Below are 14,115 nucleotides of genomic sequence, written 5' to 3'. Positions count from 1 at the left end.
AGAATTATTTGACAGGGGTGCAGCGGGCGCTAGCGGTAGCGTTCCTGCCCCTCCAATGACGCGTGGGGTGCATCCAAATTGCTTTTCACTCTTCGAGTCAAACATCCTACTATCATTCCTCTGAACGCATCCACGAATATGCCGACAGTTCACTTGCTCGACTACGTCGCCGGCAACGTCCGCTCCCTCGTCAATGCCATCGAGAAGGTTGGCTACACGGTCGAATGGGTCAAGACGCCCGCGGACGTGCCCTCTGCCGAGGTACCACCGCCCTCTCACCAAGACGCGCGCAACAATTGACAAGTGCTGATGCAGCATCGCCCCTAGAAACTCATCATTCCCGGCGTCGGCCACTTCGGCCACTGCATGTCCCAGCTAGAGAAAGCCGGCTACGTCGAACCCATCCGCGAACACATCAGGGCGGGGAAACCTTTCATGGGAATATGCGTCGGTGTTCAGGCATTGTTCGAAGGCTCGGAGGAGAGTCCTGATGTCAAGGGACTGGGCGTCATTCCTATGCGACTACGGAAGTTCCAGGACGCAGACAAGAGCGTACCGCACATCGGATGGAACAGCGCAAACACATCGCGCACCGGAGAAGTCACGGATGACTCATTGTACGGGCTGCGACCGACGTCGAAATACTACTACGTCCACTCCTACGCCGCGATATATGAGGAGGGTCTGCTGGAGAAGGATGGCTGGGCAGTCGCTACAGCACGGTACGGCGACGAGGAGTTCATCGGCGCAGTCGCAAAGGGAAACATCTTCGCCACACAATTCCACCCTGAGAAGAGCGGCGCAGCAGGACTTCGCGTCCTAAAGGCTTGGTTGGATGGCAACATGTCACAGAAGCTACCGGAAAAGCCATCTGCCGCCGAAACAAAAGAAGGCCTAACAAGACGCGTCATCGCCTGCCTCGACGTACGCACCAACGACCAAGGCGACCTCGTAGTAACAAAAGGCGACCAGTACGATGTCCGCGAAAAAGAAGGAGCCGGCGGCGGAGTGCGCAACCTAGGCAAGCCCGTCGAAATGGCAAAGAAATACTACGAACAAGGCGCCGACGAAGTCACCTTCCTGAACATCACATCCTTCCGCAACTGCCCCGTAGCCGACACACCCATGCTCGAGATCCTGCGCCGAACCAGCGAAACCGTTTTCGTGCCTCTGACGATCGGCGGAGGCATACGCGACACGGTAGATACAGACGGAAGCAAGATCTCCGCCCTCGACATCGCAACCATGTACTTCAAGTCCGGCGCAGACAAAGTAAGCATAGGCTCCGACGCCGTGACCGCAGCGGAAGAATACTACGCGCGAGACAGTAAACTCTCCGGCACCACAGCCATAGAAACCATCTCATCTGCCTACGGCAGACAAGCCGTCGTCATCAGCGTAGACCCCAAGCGCGTATACGTCTCTTCTCCCGACGCAACACCCCACCACACAATCAAGACCACAACTCCAGGTCCCAACGGCGAAGAGTACTGCTGGTACCAATGCACCATCAAGGGCGGACGCGAGGGCCGCGACTTCGACGTCCGCCAACTCGTCACCGCAGTCGAAGCCATGGGCGCAGGAGAGATTCTGTTAAACTGCATCGACAAAGACGGAAGCAACAGTGGATTCGACACAGAGCTCATCAACGACGTCAAAGACGCGATCAAGATCCCTGTTATCGCGAGTAGTGGCGCTGGACACCCAGGGCATTTCGAAGAGGTGTTTGCCAAGACGAAGACGGATGCTGCGTTGGGTGCTGGGATGGTGAGTATCCATTCTTACTTTCATTCCGAACATGGATATAGTGACTAACATGTTGCAGTTCCACAGAGGCGAATACACAGTCAAACAAGTTAAAGACTACCTGCAAGAAAAGGGACAGATCGTACGGCCCTTCGAAGATGATATATAAGCCCTAGCATCTAGACTGTCTGCCCGACCAGGAAGGCCGGGTCGCTCTAGTATTTCGTAAACATGTATATATACAGAAGTAGAGTTTCTCTCCGTCAGGTGTAGATCGTGAACCAGTGGACGCGTGTAAGTGAGTTGCCGCATCGTTGCGCAGCACTCCAATCCCACCGATACATGAAACATGACAACCATCGCACGTGAGGTTCTGGACGCGTTGCCCTCTTATCGCGAAATGCAGCGCCATGCCGTATATTCATCCGCAAATGGTATTCGTACAGGTGCTCTGAAATCTAAATCGCGAAGGTTGCTTTTGAGTGAATATTCTTGCTTGAGTCCGATGATGGTATCATTCACTTCCTCCTCTTCATGACCTTGGTGCACATGTCCACCAGTCCGGTCTTAGCTTCGCTCTCAGGGAAAAAGGAGATAGCCTCGATGGCTTTGTCGACGTAATCCTGTGCCAGAGCACGGGTTTGTTCGAGTCCAGAACTTTGGGAGACGATTTCGCGGGCCTGCGTCATATCGTTAGCATAACACTCAAACTCGTCCCCATACATTCTCTGGCAATGGACATCTTCAAGACTCACCCTCTGAACATCCCCCTCCTTAGAAAACTTCCTCCCCACCAATTTCCCCAAACTACTCTCCTCCTTCCACGCAAACAACAACGGCGCAGTCGCAAGTCCCAATTCCAAATCCGCACCCGCCGGCTTCCCGAGCTCCGCTTCGCTAACCGTGTAATCCAGCATATCGTCTACAAGCTGGAATGCAAGACCCAGATTCTTCCCATACAGATACGCCGCCTCCACGACCTCAGGACTCGAGCCACCCAGGATAGCGGCGGCGCGACAGCTCTTCGAGATGAGGGACGCGGATTTGAGGTATGTTTTTTGTAGGTAGTACGCCACTGTGTCTTCTGTCCAACTGGGGTTCTTCTCGTCCCTGGCGGTGTTTTTGAGCTGCATGAACTCGCCCTCGACGAGGTTTGCGATGACGGTGGCGAGGAGTTCTGTGACTTCTGGGTCGCGTAGACGGGCGAGTGCGACGGAGGCACGGCCAAGCAGGAAATCGCCAGCCAGGACGGCCATTTTATTGCCGAATTCAATGTTTGCGCTGGGTGCGGCGCGGCGGGACACGGAGTGGTCGATTACATCGTCGTGGAGTAGACTGGCCGTGTGAATCAACTCTGTGATTTCCGCGAGCCGGCGTTGGGAAGGGAGGATATCGCTGTCTTCAGCCGTATACGCAGAGTCATGTCGTATACTGCTAATAGGACTTTGATCCGGGTTTTCGTCTGCAAGGATCCTTGGATTCGTAATCGAGATATCCGCGCTCTGGCTCCCGATTCCCAAGTCTCGTCTTGAACTCCGCGGTGTGAGGGCTGTGGCTCGGCTCATGAGCAGGACGAGCATGGGGCGCACGTATTTTCCTTCGCTTTGGGTATAGTACTTTGCGACGGTGTCGAGGGTCGGGTGCCCGGATCCGAGGAGGGATCGTATGTTTCCGGTGAGGAACTTCATCTCGCGGGCGACGGTTTGGAAGGGGTCCATCTTGATGGGCGCATCGGGTGGCGGCGACGACATGACGTTTTGCGCTACGTGGGCGGCGGCGGCCCAGGAGGACTGGTTTCGCCGCCGCGAGGGGTGGTGGAGGCTTGGTGTCGCATTTTTCTGCGTGTGTATTGAGCGGGCGAGGGCGGCGGCGTTACGGTATGGACATGTTGACATGTGCGGTAGTGACGAAGTTTGCTGTCGCGCGATGGACGTCGCGAGCCGGGGTGTGCGGCTCGTCATGGGGGGTTGGGCCTCGAAACTTTGTCTGAAACGGGCAGAGACGGTGCAATTGAGGGGTTGGAGCAGCGTCTCGAAACACACAGAGTGGGTGGTGGTGGTGAAGTGGGCTAGTGATATGTTCGCCCGCAGCTATCGGCTAGATTTGTCGAAGTCAAAATATCCATGACGTTCCGAACGCTAGCTCCCCTCGGTCGCCGCACATCCCTGTCGCGTCGTCTATGCCGCGTGCCTGTGACGCTGTTTCTTACCGTCTACACTACACACTCCACAGAGCCATGGTCCTGCTTACTATGACTCCCGGTATCGTCCGGGCTGTCGCAAAAGCCAAAGACCTATCCGCCGACGATTACGAGAAACTCCAGCACGCCGACGAGCCCTCGCTTGCGGAACCAGAAGTCGGGAATCCCATCTCCCACAGCCAGTTGATCGACCTGTCAAAGCTGCTGAAGAAGCATGTCGACAAAGACACCAAAGACACTTCAGAGACCACAGAAGACACCCCATCTCCCACACCAACGACCCTCGCCGCCCTCCTGCACAACACAACAATATACATCCCACCGCCTCCACCCAAACCCACCCAAACCCCCGAATACCACGCCCTAATGAGACGTCTCCGCGCCGAGCAAGAAGCCCTTTCCTACGAACGCATGCTACACCCGCCGCCAACACGCGAATCTTTCTCTCAGCGCTTCCCCCGCGCCCCAGAACCTTTCTCCATAGGCGCAACACAAACCACTAGCGAGGAAGACGAGTTATCATACGAGGAAGTTCATCGGCAGATCATTTTGATTATAAACATCTTGGTCTCGGTTGTCTGTGTGGCGGTGTTCATATGGGTAGCAGCGCGACACTGGAGTGTGGGCAGTAGACTAGGACTGAGCATGGGAGGATCATTGGGTATTGCAGTTGCCGAGGTAGCTGTATACAGCGGCTACGTGAGGAAAGTACGGGAAGCAAAACGCCTAGAAAAGAAGAAACCGGAGATCAAGGAGATAGTCAAGACATGGGTGTTGGGCGAGGACGATGACAAGGAGGGTGACACGACAGGGTGGAAAGAGAAAGACGTGGATGGAGTTAGGTTCAGAAAGGGCAAGCATCGTTGAAGATATGGTTCAGATTACGCCAGTTCATGCTTGGAAGAATACCCATCATTACTGCTCCCCAAACAACGCCTGCAATGCGGTTGAAGTCCCCCCGCGCCAAAGCACAAATTACAAGCTAGAAATAAGTCTCAAGTTTTACTTCTTGTCCTTCCTTCGTCCGGCTACACCCCCAGCAAACCGCCCCAGGTTGCTCAGACTGGACCTTGGCTTATGGCCCTGCACTGGACCCGGTGGCGCAGGTTGGGGTGGGGGTCGCATCGCGTTCGCAGGACTACCGGGTCTCAGCCCAGCAACGCTCTTGGGAGGTGCACTTGGCGTAGGTGCCCTGGGTCCCATCTTCTCCTGCATCTCTTCCTCTTCACCCATGCTGGCCATCCGCTGAGTGCGTCTCGCCTTCTCCTGCGTCTGCTTAAACCTGTCGAGCAGCTCTGACCACTTAACGGTTCCACCAGCCTCGGGGCCACCCAAACCATCCCTGGGCTTCAAGCGGCCAGGACGTTCGAACGTCGACACATTGGATCCTGCAGAGGATGGAATGCCGCTGCTAGCACTGCTGTTCGAGCCAACTTCTGAGCTTTTTTGCCGCAAGTGGTTTAGGGTAGGGGAGGAGGAGGAAGGGTGCACATACGTCGAGCTGCTGCGTTGCGGCGCAATATGCAGGTAGCCAATCGCGGAGACGCTGTTGAGACGGTTTTTAAGCGCTGCAAACGCCGACGATTGAGGCAGTAGCATGAGCAGACCGTACATGCACTTGTAGAGGTGCGGGTATCGCTCTGGTTCCAGGAGCTGCATGCGCAGGTCTAGTCACTACAGTTAGTAGGGTGCCACGGTTTGAGGAGGAGAGGATCTTACAGGTGAAGACAGGAGATTCGAGTAGCTGGACAAGCTTGTCGATTTGGATGAGCATGTTGACGGTCATCTCAAGGTCCGCACTAATGTAGTCAGTAATGCCCGTTCAATACCACGCTCAGGAACATACAAAACTTGAAGCAGATGGTATGCTTGCTCATACGCTTGGGCAAGAAGACACAACGAGAATGTAGCGACAGCGTTGTTGCACCACGCCTTGAACAGAATGACAAAGAACGATTGGCCATCCTTGTTGTCGAGGTTCCTGAGCCGTCTTCGTAGATCAGCAAGCTCTGGTGCAGTAATGAGATTGTTGTTGAGGTTTTGGACCATAATACTGGCGAATTCGACATCCTCGTCCTTCGCAAGGCAATCGGCCATGGTTCGGTATATGCGCTCAGCACTCAATGTTATGCAGAGCTGTCTGATGATGAGGTTGCCACGAGTTTCGAGGAGTCGGCGGTCTGTACAGAACAGCTTCAGGAGATTAACCATGAATGAAGTGAAGTAGGTATCATCGCTGTGCAGTGAGATCTGTGAGAGAAGAAGCAAGTCGCGCGTAACGACCGCATCTGAAGGGTCTGAAAGCGTCTTTAGCAGTGCAGGGAATGTGCCGTCGTCCACTGTCAGTATCTTGAGGTTGTTAGCAATTGCTTCAATGCCATCATGTTCACACTCACTCTGCCAGGTGCCATTCTATGGAGCATTATCAGCCATGCTATGGCCGCAACGCGAGTGGCTTCGTGTTCATTCAAGAACTGCAGTGTCAAAGCGCTGACAGCCGCTTGGTAGTCCAGCTCTGGTATTGGACGCGGGGATGGGCCTCGCTCCTCTGCTGGTGTGGGCGATCGTGTACCCTTGCCATCTGGCGATTCAGCCTTGTTTGCTTGATCGCGGATGACTGCCTTGAGCAATCGGCCAGATAGATTAGAATCGCGCCGCTGCGTGCCGGTGAGCTCTTTACCTAGCTCAGATAGGGAAGGCGGTAGCTGAATCTGTCCACCTGCAGCGCCATCGCGGGGGCGGTTATCGTCAGATAATGACAGTATGTAGTCCATCAACGAGGCGTTGACCTTGACTGCAGCTTTGCGAACGGTATCGACGTCGTGCGACATTCGCGGCAGGACGTGCGACAGAAGACTAGGGACAAACGGCATGATGTCTTCTGGGCAAATGTCGAAAAAGTTGTCTATCCAACGGAGTGCCGTGAGCAGTATCTCGGTTTGCTCTTCTTCTGTGCCTACACAAATTAGCTCTGGTCCCTCTTCCCAATTTATCCCGAAACATACCTGATGGGGGCACAAGGAAATCGACTAGGATCTCAAGAATCTTGGGATGGTCAACGTGCACATCCTGGCCAGGTATCCAGTTTCCGTCGCCGTTGACAGACTTTCCGCTGTCGCCAGAGATGGAGCCGCTCTCTCCGCTTGCCTCGCCCTTGTCGTTGATCGAATCGTCCAGCTCGAGAGGGGTACTATCTGTCGCTTCGCTACCACTATGGATACTACCCGTAGAGTTCCTGCGATCGTCCTTGCTGTTGCTCCTCTTGCTTTCTGCTATGCCCTTCTTGATGCGCGCGATCTTCTTAATCTCACTTAAGAATCTGTCCAATGCCGCCTGCGTCATGGTGTATACATCTTGGTTGGTGTCGCTCAGGAATCTGAAGAGACCGCCGAGGAACCGCGGGAGGTGGGCGATGAGCTCGAGATCGGGTATGGAGTCGAGCAGCGTGATCCATGCCACCAGGAAGGAACGTGTGAACGGGTTAAGAACATAGATGCGTTCTTCGAGGAGGGGCAGGAAGCGTTCGAGGTTGAAAGCGAATGGGTGGGGCTCGTCTTCGGGGTCTTCTTGGTCGGGCGTGTCGTGTAGGACGGATACGTAGCTGGCAGCCGACTCGGAGACGATGTCCTTGATCAGGCGATCGAGCAGTTCTGCGCCGTTCTTGACTGAGAGCTCCGAATCTGCCGCCATCTGGACGGTCCGGGCCGTGTTAGCCTTGTCTCACGAGGTGCAGGAGGCATTGTGGGTCTTCTCACCTTGCACAGGGCATCGAAGACCTGGTTAAAGTAGACGAGTATCTCGCCCTTGGCGACCTTTGCGATGTTGTACATGCTCTCGCACGCATAGTACCTGACGCGGGCATCTTGGTCGCTGAAGCACGCGAGGACGGGGGGGACGATTTCTTCGAGATAGCGGGCGACTTCCTGGGGAGATGTCAGTAGGTACATCAAGCTGTGTATCAGATATGTCTACGCACCGGGCCCAGGGCTATCGAGGCGGCAGCCAGCCCTATCAGGCCGCCGTTGCGGGCGTGGGGCTGGTGGACGGCATAGGCGTACTCCTGGCACAGCTGGCGCACGATGCGGGCTATCCTGTCGTGGTCCTGGGCGGCGAGGGCGTCGCGGATGAGGCCTTCGAGCTCGAGCGCGCCGCTCTTGCGCTTGTCGTAGAGCTTGTCGTTGAGGGCTTTAGTGATATTGACGTCCATGGTGAGGTCGCGGGCTGGACAAGTCTACATGGTGCTGCCGCCGGCCTATCGCATCTTCAACTAACGGCGTGCGGGGTACTGGGAGCGTCGTGAAGCAGAGCGAGGAGGAACGTGCAGCCCTTCACGGTGTTTCCCACGATGCTCGAGCCGACGGGGTCACGACAGGGATCTGCGCTTTTAACGGAAGGCACACACGTCATCGTGCCTTCCTACACAACCGCCTATCCTTGTCGCTAGCACCCGCCGATAAACGAGACATTTCCAAAAGCAACCCCGAGCAGATGCCCAAGGCATGTCTCGCCGACTGCCCTCTGCCCATTCTCACGACCCTCAGCGTCATGGCGATTGGCAGCTCCCCTTGCCGCTAGGCGCTTAGTCTTCCCAAGTCACTCGCTCGCTCTGACCAACACCCTTTGCCGTCGTCGCCGCCTCACATCACCCTGGGTTCACCTGCCCCTGTCAGGTGCGACCAGCGTCGAGATGGAAAAGTTCAAGAATAAATTCCTGAACCCCCACCGTCGCTCGCGGCGAGAGGATGACATGGAGAAACTGAGGGAGCCCAAGGTCTCGCCCATCGCGACAGGCGGGTTCAAGCACTGGGCCGTGGCTTTGTAAGTCTTGTTTGTCTCCCGAGTGACGAGTACTTACATCAGCAGCATAGTCTGTAATTTCAATGTTGATATCGGGTAGGTCGTCCGGACTCCATGTATTTCGATTAATGTGTTGAGTTTGTAGCCCAGAAATCGAGATTCTATACCCCCCAGATGTGCCCTTTACGACGGCCGACCTGAGTGCTATATGCTTCAACAGGTACCTTAGTCCGCCAGTTCCGAGTGGTGCAATCTAAGTCGCATCTAGTTTCCCCGAACAACAGAACACAGAGACCGCGGAAGACCTCTGTTACGACTTCGCCATCACCAACAACTCGCCTGACATCAAACTGACTTCGCCAAATGCCCCTCATGGTAGCGCAGATACCTTCTACGGATCATGTATCTTCCGCCAAGAGTTCGACGATACCATGAAGAGGAGCTTCAATCAAAGAACACTGGTCATGATCTCCCACCACAACTTCACTTCCTTCCATCATCGCATCTTACAGAAGATGACAGAGTCCGGACCCCTCAGCGACCCGACGACTCTAGAAGCTGCATTCTCACAGATGAACACATGGGCGCCCCCAGCACTGGGACGCCACGACCTTCCCTTCATGGGCAGCATGTTAACCCTAGACATCGCACCACATCGCGCCTTCCCTCTCCAAGGACTCCCAGGGCCCACGCCATTAATCTCCGACATCCCCCTCTCCATCTACGCCTATGAACCCGTCGGCTCCTGGGACAACATCATGCACTACATGCCCTGCATCACAGACCTCTACGTCTTGTATGAGAAGCTCATCCTCTGCGAAAGCGTCATCGTCATCGCGAAGTCACCCCAATTGGCTAGCGAAGCCGTCTCCTCCCTCGTCGACCTCATCTGCCCCGTCCCCTATGCCGGCGTAGTGAAACCTTACATGACCATGCAAGCAAACTTCAAAAGCATCGGCATCGATGGCGGCACCCCAACCTCCTTCATCATCGGCGTCACCAATCCCTTCTTGCTAAAACGCATCGTCGCAGCCGCAGAAGCCAGTCACAAAGCGCGCCCACACATTTTGTATCTGCAAAATTTCGACGGCCCCGTCCCAACACGCCGTCACCACTCCCTCCACCACAAATCCAGCCGCAACGCCCTCCTCGACCTCCCCGGCGGCGGCATAGAAGTCCACACGCCCTCGAAACGCTTCCTCAAATCCGATCCTGCAGTCGTATCGCAAATCGAATCCCTCCTCAAGCTCGGCGACCAAACCCGCGAACTAGGCCCCATAATCCGGCGTCACTTTGCGGAGCTCACCGCCCAGTTCATCGCGCCCATCAACCGTTATCTCGCTACCTCCAACGTCGTTACGCCCGGTGGCGCAAACCGGTATGCCAGTTTCCATGTCCCGGATCTGATGAGCAGTGTGAGCAAGTATGGGACGAGTGTCAAGTTTCGCGGATCGAACCCGCTGCAGAGACATAGGGCAAGGGATGGGTTGTATGAGAGTTTTTGTAAGAGCGCGAGTTTTTATAGTTGGTTGGAGATGAAGATTAGTTTGGAGAATGAGGCCAGTGCGGGGATGCTTAATACGCCTGTTGCTTCTTCTGCTGGTGGTGGGTGAGATGGGAGTGGGTGGGGTGAAAGGAGTGATGGAATGTGACGTGGGAACGTGTGGGAGGTTCGAGGTGGAGATTGTAATTTGCAAGATACCATGAGATATAGCGACTAAAGAATTGCTGAATAATATGAACGCCTATTGAACAATTAATGAGCACATGAGATATCCGCCTGTCTTGAGCTTCGCACCCTACTTTGTTTCGTCGCTCTGATCCCGAAGAACATGGCACGGAAGGACCCGGTCAAAGCGTCGTTTCTGCTGGCCTTTTCAACCAGCGCACCAAGTTGGAGGATGTTCGCGAAAGGTATGTCATTGTAATATGTACAAGCAAGAAAGAAGTAGCGCACCAAATATTTACATGCTACCTCCTCCAAAAAGCTGAGAAGCAGCGATGACAAGATATGGATAAGAAAGAAAGCATAAACCCAAAGTGTTGTCAAAGGAGTGTAAGAATCGAACAAAAAAAGCAGAAAGCGCTGAGCCACTACCAGCAAAACGTCGCGAGTGTCAACGCATCAATCCTCAGCCTAGTCCATCCTAAACGACGATGTCCCCTCAACAAGAGGAGGCCAACGCTTCTTAAGCCCAGAATCATCCTGAGGCCAAACATCCGTCGTACCAGCCTTATAAGCAGCCCAATTAGCGCAATTCTGCTTCCACTCAGAGCCAGCAGCCGGAAGATTGATTTCGGATTTGCGCTCCAGGAACTGGATGCCGAGGCCCATGCCGACGTGGAAGGCGATGTGGCAGTGCATGAGCCACTGGGGAGAAGGAGTTAGTATTTCGTTATTTCAGAAACGATGTTGAGGGATGGTTGGGATGATAGAGATAAGAGTGTCTACTTACAGCACCAGGGTTATCAGTCGGGTATGCGAGAACGAGCCACCCGCTACCCCTGAGCTGAACAACGTCGCGACGGGGTGGGTTGGTGAAGCGAAGCGAGCTGAAATGCGTTGCCATGCTGAATTGACCGTCACCTCCGCCGAGGACATAGCTGTCGTGGCCGTGGAGATGGATGGGGTGGGCGATGGGCGGTGCGCCTACAGCTTGTTGTATGACCCAGTAGGTCCAAGTGGATGCTGAGGTCGATGGTACCTGCACAACGTTGTAAGACTGCGGGATGCTGTTGTTGTTCTCTGCGACGTATTGAACGGTCGGCTTTCCGGGGTCGATGATGATGGACGTGCCGTTGATGGTCCAGAGGACGGTGTTGCCGTTTGCTGCTACTGGGCCGAACGCGACGGGGAGGTTCTTGGCTTGGGCGGCGAATGTGGTGCTGGGCACGTTCTTTGCGACTTTTGGGGTGGTGATCGGATCAGCGCAGATCGTGAAGGGGTTGGCTGGGGCAGTTGTGGTGGGATCGGCCACTGTCTGGCCTTGGTACGTGAAGATGGCGCGTCCTGGAAGAATGGAGCGTGACTGGCAAAGGCCGTTCGCGTCAGCACGGAACCAGTAGTTTCCAGCTGTCTGGTTGGCAGTGATGATGACGTCGTAGCGTTGGCCGATACCAAGTTGGAGGTGGGTGGTGTTGTATGGGACGACGGGGACGAAGTCGTTTGCAATGACTTGGAAGGGATGGCCGTCGAGGTTCACAGTCATGCTGGTGTCGACTGCGGTGTTCACAAGGCGCAGACGATAGCGCTTGCCCGCTTGCATCGTGACTCGGTTATAAGCACCACCTCCGGCTGCGTTCTTAGAAGTGCCGTTGATCAGGATGTTGTCGGGCACAGGGGGACCCAATCCAGCTTGCCCATTCTGGAATGCTATGGAGGCTGCTTGGAAGGCGGTCTTGTAAAACCAGTCTGTGATTGGCATAACTCCAAGGTCCTCGTCATAGTTTGCGGTAGCAGGACCGTTGACAATGAATGTTCCGACAACTCCATCTCCGTACTGATGCGAGAAATGCGAGTGGTACCATGTCGTGCCGTATTCGGTTGCCTGGAACTCGTACGTCTTGAGGTCGCCTGGTGCTACCGCACATTCGGTGACCCCGTTGACACCATCCTGGATGTTCTTGTTGAGCATGCGGAAGCCGTGCCAGTGGATGGAAGTGCCATTGGATTGAAGCATGTTGCGAACAGTGATTCTGATGGTGTCACCCCAGTTGGCAACGATGGTGGGACCCGGAGTTCTTCCATTGATCAACATGCAAACCCTTGACCCAGCACCGTCAGGGTTGCAAGTTGTATTCTCGATGCGTAGATTGTAGGAGCGAACCACACCGGTATTAGGCCATGAGGTGTACATGTCCGTAGAAGAGTTGAATCCACTGGTCCAGCAATTCCTCGTAGTGGGACCATTGACACACGCCGATGACTGACGTTCCTCGAGGCCATCTCGTTTTGGCGTAAAAGGCGCGAGCTCAGTGGTCTCAGACGGAATCGCTATCGCGGTAGTTACTGGAACGAGAAGGCCCAAGAGAGCCGTCCCGAGGATGGCAAAAGACTTCATCTCAGCTTAATACGATGGAAGTAACGAGTGTTGAGTGATAAAGATTGACAGAAAAGAAGACAACAGTGCGAAGCGAGAACGCTGCCGAAGATGCTGCTGTAGAGCAATGGAGCAGAGCGTTTGAGCTCTTATATCTGATTCCATGATAGATGGCCATCATGCTCCAGCACAGATGATCAATAGCCCTTCTGCTCATTCGACTGCTCCAGCAAACGCCACAGCGGAATACGGACCCACCCTTTCGCCATGTCCACGAATGAGAATATTGATAGTATGATTTTGAGCTGCGAAGAACGGAGATTTGACATTCGGATGTCGTATTGTTTGGAACGCCTCGCTCGAATGTGAATGTGGGCAAACGGTGATGGAGATGGATGACCTCGTAGTCATACACGAACACAGTCAGCATGGGTATTGATCGCTCACTCCTGACTAGGGCACACCGTATCTGCATCAGGCGGCGGGAAGGATGCGGCAACCCAGTGCTCGAACTGTCAACTGGACAGCAGAGGATTTCGAGGAGTTACGCTTAGATCACACGTCGTGGCTTGCGGAAAGTCCGCAGCCAATCCGCTGCTCTTGTCCGTACTTTATAGCTTACTCAGCCGTGAGCCACCATCGCATTGTAGTAGGAGCTTTGCAAAGAGCTGAAGTGGCGCGGAAATGACGAGTTGTGAACGCTCATGCTAGGAAGCATGTTGTTTAAATCGTACATACGACTAGAGATACCAGAAGGTAGTGTTGCGGTGACAGGTAGCAGCTTCTGACGCCACGAACATTCCAATGGGCGTAGCATCAAGTCTGTGAGTTATGGTAGATTGATCGGTAGCAAGAATGACTGCGTTCGCGAGCAGAGCAAAGCGGCCGACCCTCGGGGGTGCCACCGGAACGTAAGGGGAAGACTGCATCATCACGAGGAAATACCAGTGGTCTGTATACTATCATCTGATACTATTGAGGTGGGTTTCGGTGTATCAGCGTGCCTATGTCCGATGTCTTTCTCGCTCGCATGGCTTAATCGGAGATAGACCGTGAGTAGGCGCGCCACAGCTGATGCATCTGAAGACTTGAGAATAAGCCTCCTCTTCCATGAACATAGCAAGGGCCTGGAGTGGTGTGTTCGGAAATTTTGTCGCGTGATGCAAGGTCTGGATGCCGCCAGAAAGCGAAGTCCGGCAGCGGGCAATCTAACGGACATTCTGCGCGTTCCGATCAGCCCGCTGTCTCTTGACGAAGTAATAACCGAAACATTTACACCTTCTCTTGTTTTCGTAAAGCATACTAGCCGTAATGTAGTTGTACTGGGGAATT

General features: G+C 54.5%; 6 protein-coding genes across 6 annotated transcripts; 3 read left to right on the top strand and 3 right to left on the bottom strand.

Moving 5' to 3' along the window:
* Nucleotides 1-138: 138 nt before the first annotated feature.
* Nucleotides 139-1,915, top strand: J4E84_009659 (uncharacterized protein; the record flags this gene model as incomplete). The annotated part of the gene is made up of 3 exons (XM_049392221.1): nt 139-261; nt 328-1,767; nt 1,826-1,915. The coding sequence occupies 3 exons, from the start codon at nt 139-141 to the stop codon at nt 1,913-1,915; spliced, it is 1,653 nt and encodes a 550-aa protein (XP_049239983.1).
* Nucleotides 1,916-2,264: 349 nt separating this feature from the next.
* Nucleotides 2,265-3,707, bottom strand: J4E84_009658 (uncharacterized protein; the record flags this gene model as incomplete). Its single annotated transcript, XM_049392220.1, has 2 exons — nt 2,265-2,426; nt 2,502-3,707. The coding sequence occupies 2 exons, from the start codon at nt 3,705-3,707 to the stop codon at nt 2,265-2,267; spliced, it is 1,368 nt and encodes a 455-aa protein (XP_049239982.1).
* Nucleotides 3,708-3,982: 275 nt separating this feature from the next.
* J4E84_009657 (uncharacterized protein) lies at nt 3,983-4,813 on the top strand (the record flags this gene model as incomplete). Its single annotated transcript, XM_049392219.1, has 1 exon — nt 3,983-4,813. One exon carries the CDS (start codon nt 3,983-3,985, stop codon nt 4,811-4,813), a length of 831 nt encoding a protein of 276 aa, XP_049239981.1.
* A 135-nt stretch (nt 4,814-4,948) lies between these two features.
* J4E84_009656 (uncharacterized protein) lies at nt 4,949-8,153 on the bottom strand (the record flags this gene model as incomplete). Its single annotated transcript, XM_049392218.1, has 7 exons — nt 4,949-5,613; nt 5,666-5,745; nt 5,793-6,295; nt 6,343-6,902; nt 6,952-7,636; nt 7,702-7,869; nt 7,923-8,153. The coding sequence occupies 7 exons, from the start codon at nt 8,151-8,153 to the stop codon at nt 4,949-4,951; spliced, it is 2,892 nt and encodes a 963-aa protein (XP_049239980.1).
* Nucleotides 8,154-8,633: 480 nt separating this feature from the next.
* Nucleotides 8,634-10,356, top strand: J4E84_009655 (uncharacterized protein; the record flags this gene model as incomplete). The annotated part of the gene is made up of 4 exons (XM_049392217.1): nt 8,634-8,764; nt 8,810-8,839; nt 8,889-8,963; nt 9,012-10,356. The coding sequence occupies 4 exons, from the start codon at nt 8,634-8,636 to the stop codon at nt 10,354-10,356; spliced, it is 1,581 nt and encodes a 526-aa protein (XP_049239979.1).
* Nucleotides 10,357-10,880: 524 nt separating this feature from the next.
* On the bottom strand, nt 10,881-12,423 carry J4E84_009654 (uncharacterized protein; the record flags this gene model as incomplete). The annotated part of the gene is made up of 2 exons (XM_049392216.1): nt 10,881-11,114; nt 11,200-12,423. 2 exons carry the CDS (start codon nt 12,421-12,423, stop codon nt 10,881-10,883), a joined length of 1,458 nt encoding a protein of 485 aa, XP_049239978.1.
* Between the last annotated feature and the right edge of the window lie 1,692 nt (nt 12,424-14,115).

This window comes from Alternaria hordeiaustralica (genome assembly GCF_023758085.1).
Source record: "Alternaria hordeiaustralica strain BMP 2776 chromosome Unknown scaffold_31, whole genome shotgun sequence".
Classification (NCBI taxonomy): domain Eukaryota; kingdom Fungi; phylum Ascomycota; class Dothideomycetes; order Pleosporales; family Pleosporaceae; genus Alternaria; species Alternaria hordeiaustralica.
The sequence above is the reverse complement of the archived record's forward strand: the minus strand, read 5'-3'. Positions and strand labels throughout refer to the sequence as shown.